The sequence below is a fragment of the Scardinius erythrophthalmus genome (assembly GCF_964197995.2).
Source record: "Scardinius erythrophthalmus genome assembly, chromosome: 14".
Taxonomy (NCBI): Eukaryota; Metazoa; Chordata; class Actinopteri; order Cypriniformes; family Leuciscidae; genus Scardinius; species Scardinius erythrophthalmus.
Window position 1 is genome coordinate 26,450,622 of NC_138234.1, and position 7,088 is coordinate 26,457,709.

At 40.4% G+C, this 7,088-nt stretch overlaps 1 protein-coding gene across 1 annotated transcript; it reads right to left on the reverse strand.

Moving 5' to 3' along the window:
• Positions 1-237: 237 nt before the first annotated feature.
• LOC308701369 (vitellogenin-like) lies at positions 238-6,842 on the reverse strand (the record flags this gene model as incomplete). Its single annotated transcript, XM_081383626.1, has 28 exons — positions 6,791-6,842; positions 6,634-6,654; positions 6,382-6,533; positions 6,002-6,253; positions 5,766-5,927; positions 5,527-5,675; positions 5,291-5,441; positions 5,045-5,202; positions 4,791-4,956; positions 4,581-4,706; positions 4,232-4,450; positions 3,926-4,143; positions 3,744-3,841; positions 3,507-3,631; positions 3,321-3,422; positions 3,103-3,222; positions 2,807-2,993; positions 2,614-2,716; positions 2,342-2,527; positions 2,120-2,231; positions 1,840-2,029; positions 1,504-1,766; positions 1,372-1,416; positions 1,212-1,289; positions 918-1,124; positions 687-829; positions 449-587; positions 238-363 (listed from the first exon to the last, which is right to left on the reverse strand). The coding sequence occupies exons 1-28, from the start codon at positions 6,828-6,830 to the stop codon at positions 238-240; spliced, it is 4,038 nt and encodes a 1,345-aa protein (XP_081239752.1). The 5' UTR covers positions 6,831-6,842.
• Positions 6,843-7,088: the final 246 nt, after the last annotated feature.

Here is a 7,088-nt window from a genome sequence, read left to right on the forward strand (position 1 = left end):
TCGTTCACCATATTATATATGTTTCATAAATAAATAATAAATTGTGAACCTTATTGTCAAGTGTGAAAAAAAAACTTTTATGAATACTGAGTATTGTTGTAAAATAAAATCAGTTTGCACAATTCTGACACTTGCAGGGTATTTATTAACATTAGATTGCATTACATTACATAGATCACAAGAGTGGGAATGTATTCAATTAAACTGATTGTGAAAATGTAAAATGTAATTCATGTCTTATTCTTCCTTGATATGTTTCTGGATCCAGGAGAGAATGTCCTCATCGATATGAATGGAAAGAGTTCCATCTGGATTGATGGGAACTGCGACAGGGAGACGAATATCCATCCTTGACAGTGTCATCTAGAGCAGCAGGAAGAAAAAAAAATTGTTGAATTTTCTTATTATATCTCTGTGAGAGTCATAATTTAACTGAAAACAATTTCACCTCTGGAATCCTAGCAATGACATTCAAGGATCTCTGAGTTGGCAAGGCTGCAGTCAGTTCAATCTCTTTCTCACTGTTCGTGGCTCTTTCAAGTCTAAAGCCCGTCTGGAAAGCCGCCATAGGGATGTGCTTAGACAGCCTAATTGGGACATGATACAGAGATAATAACCACTAAATCATTGACATTTTTTTTTTACACTACTCCATACACTTGTCATTCAGTGCTGCTGAACATTACTTTTTGGCGTATGTGGTGACAATTATTGGCAGCCTCTCCCATTCCAGCTCTAGACGTGCAGCAGGGAATTCGCCCAGGACACCGGCTTCAGCTTTAGCAGTGACTGCATACTGTTGGCATTCTTGACCCCAAGCAACCTTGGCCTGAAAAAGGACATTTGTATTCAAAGGATGGTATTGATGTAAATTATTTCACTTGAGAAATTAATTTCGATAATAGTTCTAGTCTTACAGTGACTTTGTGCTTGCTCAGCAGGGCACCATCAGCACAGATCTTCAGGTTGTCATTTTCAGCGATGGAGGAAACAACGAGCTGCACTCTTGCTGTTGGCTTGTCAAAGTAAGCAGCAAGTTGGTAGCCCAGCAGCTTGTGGTCAACTCTCACGGCACGGGCAATGACAGCAAAAACAGGTGGAAGAGCATTTCCGAGGAACTTAGCCTGAAAGCATATAAATCAATTTAAGTGGATTTTAGTACAAAATGTCACCTTTGGGTTATATGTTATTAATGACACTAATTGATTCACCTGTTTCTGGAGAGCCTCAAAGCTAGATGCAGTGCTTCCACTGCTTACTGCCTTTGAAGCACCATGGGGTGCCAAGAACTGCAAGCAAAAATAAGTTTTGTAATAAGTAATCAATATAATCTTAAGTAATAATATTAAAAATAGTCTTTTTAGTAGTTACCCGATCTTTGTGGAATTTCTTGAATGGCTCCATGATAGTGGCAGTCTAAAAATCCATAAAAAATGATTCAGTGAAAAAATATATTTACAAATATTGGCTACGTAACCAACACGCTACATTCCATGTCATTACCTTACTCACACGAGAGCTGGACATGGAGGAGCTTGAACTGCTGCTGCTGCTGCTGCTCCTGCTCCTGCGGCTGCTACTGCTGCTTTCAGAAGAGACGGGCGCATTTTTGTCTTCAGTCTCCAGGATTTCCCTCAGTTTCAACAGGAAGGCCTTTCCTTCTGGAGTATCCTCATCAATGAGACTGATTTGCTTAAGGAGCCTCTCAGCAGCTCTAGGACCAACTTGGACTTCAAGCTCCAGTCTTTCAACTGCAGGACCTTCAGCTAAAGCCAAAATGACACTTATTATCTTTTCTGTAATTTTCTCTGAAATTAATAATCTTCTCTGAATGTATACCTCTTGTCAGTGCAGCACGGGCTGAGTGCTGTCCAATTATGTAGAAGAGAGGAGAATTTCTGATAAAAGCAGCATTGTGAGAGTGCACCTCAACGCACCCCTTGATTTCAATGTATGGGACAGCAAGACAGAGAGTCTTGTGAAATGGAGCAGCAGCTCTCACGGGAGTCTCATCTGGTGTTTCAGAGGACTGAAAAGAATAATTAAATATTATAACAAGCCTCGCTATTTTAAAACTTGAAGCAAATTAATATCCATCATATGTGTGTTCAATATTGACCAAATACTCAGAAGAAGTCTGGGAATTTTGCATGGCCGACTCGGGTACTAAGGGAACAATCCTCTCAGCTTTGGGCTCTTCAATGTTTCTGACCACAGCAAGAGTCTCAAACCTGTTGGAGTAAGAAAAAAATGGGTCACGTCTCAATTTCAGAAACCTTTTGAATGGTTTATGAATTGCGTCAGAATGTTTTCTCCACTGGTCTGACTTATATTTCATTACCTCACATCAGCAATGTGTTCCGGAAGCTCAACAGGCAGAGCCTCCACTTTGTAGTTGCCTTTGAGAATGTCTGCTCTTGCAACCACTTTTCCAGGAGCAATAGTACGGATCTTTCCTCTTGCCATAACAGCAGCTTGGATCAAGGCAGTGTTCACTCCCATCACAGCAAAGGTCTGGAGAGCAATACTGAATAAGAATAAGGGAGATTGTTTGTTAAACTGTTGTCATGTACATTGTATCTCATCTTCATGAATGTAGCTGCAAAAGTGTACCTTGGTCTAGCTTCAGCCTGGAGTTGAACATCAGTCTTCTTGAGCTGCTCAAGAGTCATAGTCTCAATCTCCTCAGGGAGAGGAGGTGTAATGGTGGCCTTAACTAGAAGGATGAACAGAGCAACATCAAACTTCAATGTAACACCCTCATATCCAAGGTAAGATAATAAAAAAAATCTAAGATAAAACATACCATTGAGACTTGCAGCAGCGACAGCAGCAGTGTAGAAACTGAGCTCCATAGGCAAACCAACTGCTGTTGGCAAGATACGACGCACTTCAGATGCAAGCAGGGGTTTGGCATACTGGAAGGCAACTCCTTCCTGCAAAGCTTTAAGGGCACGCTTCAACTGTTCACGTGGTTTTGGTCCAGTGACCATCTGGGGGTAGTGTTTATGAGAAACTTTATTCTAATTGTGAGAATTTTTTTGAGACAGATCACAAAAAAATATATTAATGAGAGAGAAGGCATAAATTACAACACAGTACCGGTATTGCTTCTTCAATGGTGGTCTTGTCAATGTTGAAATAAGCCACTTCTTGTCCAAGTAATTTGATATAGGCTGATGCTAATGGCTGATTGTTTGGCAAGGTCTTCCAGTTTGTGAGCTTGAGGAGTTAAAACAGAGTCATATACATATGCCTATGTCATGCTTATAATATTACTTAAAAAAAAAAATTATAATACGCTTGACAAGAAAACTTACAGCTCTCAGGGTGCGCTTGATCTTTGTAATACGGTCAACACTTTCATCTGCAGCAGGAGATTGCAGAAGAGCCTCCTGGATTCCTTCAGTTCTCACACTGATCTGTTTGAAAGGATCAATTGTGTGAAGACTTAAAATATTTAAAAACTATGAATCAATTTTTTTTTAAAGCCTTGCTTGTCCCACCTCAAGAACATCAGCAGCAGCTCCAGCCAGGTAAGCACGTGCTTTAGCTACAACAGCTCTGGGCAGGATGGTTGCGGCATCATTGATCATGTAGCCACTACCAGCAGCTCCAATCATAAGAGGAGCTGCACAGGGACAGAGGTAAGAATACATTTAATGTGTCAGATTTTAAGAAACACCCAAGGCACCGTTCGTTTTTTAGCTCTCTTATAAAAATGGCTCATGGCAAAGACTCACTATGATAGAAGTCCAGCTGAATGGCTCTGCTGAAACGGAAGCTAAGCCTGTCCAGTTTGCGACTCATGAGCTTGATGCCAACATTAGCTGCACCCGCACTGAAATGGACAACCATGATTACCTCTGGCTTGTGCTCATTTTATGTGATGAAGTAAAATATGTGAGAAATGATTTGTTCTTACACAGATGCCATATCAGGTGCAGTGATTCTGGTCAAGGACTTGATGTGAGAATAGGCAAAGCTCGCAACATGCATGTTAGTCTCAGTCTTCAAAGCACCAGCAAGATTGGAGACGAGAGCCACTGAGGGCTTGGACTCAAACAACACAATACAAGCAACCATACGCACTTCAGGGTGGAGAGTCCTGTCCAATACAAGCTGCAGGGCCACTGGCTGAACCTGAACCAACAAACAAGGTTAGTATATTATTGGAAGAAAATGTGTGTAACCTTTTCAGTAATTGATTCCTAAAATGTCTGACATGTACCAGTTTGTGCTCTTTCTTGGCAATGTTCCTTAGGGCCAAGATGGCATCAACCTGGACTCTAAGAGGCAGAGAAGTAGCTGCAGTTGTCAGTCCAGGTAGGAGCTTCATGATGGGTTTAAGACTAGCAGGGTGACCAGCATTGCCCAGAACTTTCAGAGCCAAAGTGATTTCAGGAATGTCATTCTTTGAAATGGCCTCTGCAGCAATATCATGGATGGGCTGAGGGGTTTAAGGCACATACATTTAGACAAATAATATTAATAATATTTAGTAAGATAATATTTACTATAATAGTAAAATATTATATTAAGTCCATGACAGAAATGTATGGAGGTCTTGAGGTGTTTACCCTGAGGAGCTCGGCGGGGCAAGTGGGAACTTCAACGCAGTGTTTGGCAATCATGGAACCATATCCAAGCATGACGACTTCACGAAGAGCTGGGATTGTGGCGATTTTCTCGTGCATAGCCAAACTCTGTTTAGTATTATACAGATATTAATAATTTTATTTTGGTCATATTTGAAGAACAGCACTTTGAGTATAGTAAGATGTACCCACTGCTGTCAACTGGATGGTGTCCAAATCAGCAGTGACCATTTGCAGAGCAACCACAAGAGCCTGAATGAACTCAGGAATGGTAAGTTCACCAGCCAGAAACTTCTCCTTGATGAATTTTACAATGACTGGTGTGCCAACAGCAGGAAGAGCATCCAGAAGCCAGCGCCTAACAGATGAATTGTTTTAAAATATATTCATAATAAAATATTGTCTTTGAACTATATTCCTATGAACTTATTGCTCAAATATTTTACCTGTAAACAGGTTTGTCCTTGAACTGAGCCCAGATAGCCTCAATATTCTCATAGGTGGCAACACGCAGGAGCTGGATGAGCTCAACAAACTTAAGTGGAGCATCATCATGGACCATGGCCACATTGTTTTCAACAAGGTGTTTTAAGACCTCGATAATCTAGAGAGAGTAAGGGCAACACTCAGTTGATCATGGATCAAAGGTTTTCACTTGGAGACTATTAAAGATCTTGAGTAATGAATTATACCTGGGCTGGTGCATCACTGATCTTCAGGAGTTGAATGGGGGTCTGAATAATTTCAGTTGAAAACTCATACTGCAGGGATCCACGGGCCAAGTAATCAGCATTGATTGGAACAACAGGCGTCTTCTCAATCTCAACAAAAGTCAAGGTTTGTCTGAAAAAAAAATGTATTTCTTTATTCATTAGTAATATTTTTACTTCATATTTTTAAGAGAAATCTCACAGACAATCAATCTTACTTTGCTTCCATCTGGGCAGCACCATGGATCTCACTGAAGGGTGAAAACTGATGCACTTCCTCAACTGTTGCTTCAGTGATCAGTACACCGGCGGCAGATGGTTTCATGATGTAGTTGTAAGATGCAGTTTCAATCAGACTCTTGACCCTCTGTTGGGAGAAAGGTATGTGACCATTTGACTCTTGGCATTTTCATTAGATTGAGTAAATATTTCAAGTCTTTCTCGTCTTTTTCATTACCTCTGTGCATTCAGCACACCTCTCAGTGTATGCCAAACCGATGTCCTTCATGATTCTCTCCTGGCAGTGGCTCAGATCCTTAGACTTGGTGACAATAATGTGGTTGGCCTTTGGATCCTCATTGATGATGTAGTGGGTCCTGCACACTCCCTGAACTCCAGCCTTGATGGACAAGTCAAAGAATTAGATTGCAGAACTCAAAATAGATAAAAAATATACTAGGATTACTTTCTTACCTCTTGCAACTCATAGATGTTCTGGGTCTTCTTGAGGTTGAGCTGAAGGATGTTGAGGATTCCTCTGTGCAGGTTCAATACTGTAGGGGAGACTCCTGCAGGGGCGAATACCTTTCCAACCACACCATTAGCATACTCAAACTTGATGGGAATCTGAAGCTGAGCAGCCAGAGCTGAGGTGAGCTTAGTGGCAGGAACAAATGGATCCTTGGGCCAAATGCCAGCATACTCGTGGAGCAGAGGATCCATGAGCTGAAAAGGAATAATTTCACTTAAAGCAAGGGAATTGTTGTTTTTAACAGTCAATGCTTGCTAACGCAGTTTTAGTTTTTCCTTAGTGTTGTAAACCTACAAAGTTTACAGTTCATAATGGTCATTACCTTCATCGTGAAGGTGTTCTCTGTCACGGCACTGAGGTGAACTTTGCTGCTGACTTTTATTCCTGCTCTGGCCAGACCTTCTTGAGGAAGACCACCCAAGAGCAGAGCCTCATACTTGTACACATAGGTCTTGTCAGGGGCAAACTCAGGAACTGAAAATGGTAGAGTATTTATTTGGCTGAGTTAAAGCAAGTATGCAATAGTTGTAAATTACCTTTTTACAAATTACCAAATTACAATTTTGTTACTTACCAAGGTTGATCTGTTGACATGCTAAAAGAAACAAATGAGAAAATATGCTTTGAAAATGACTTAATTTTACCAATGTATTTTTAAGAGGTTCTAATTTACTTTCGTAAAGAGAAATATTTTAAGAAAAGAGATACAGGAAACAGAACATAAAACTTACCCACAAGGGCTACAGTCAGGGCAAGCACAACAGCTCTCATGGCTGATGGTTTGTGAAGAGCTTCTCAGAGAATCAGATCTTTTATATTAGTTTATTGCTGACCAAGTATTAATTTTTAAATTAATTATTAACAGATGTCTTTAAGCATTATAGGTTAGGTTACCCTGTCCTGTCATGTCACCCTCAAGAGCAATGACCAATGTCAATTTTGTATTTGTCTTCATTTGCCAATAAGTTGATCAGGAAAATGTATCTTTGCCTAACTCTTGAAGATTACCTATTAATTGTCATTTAAGTG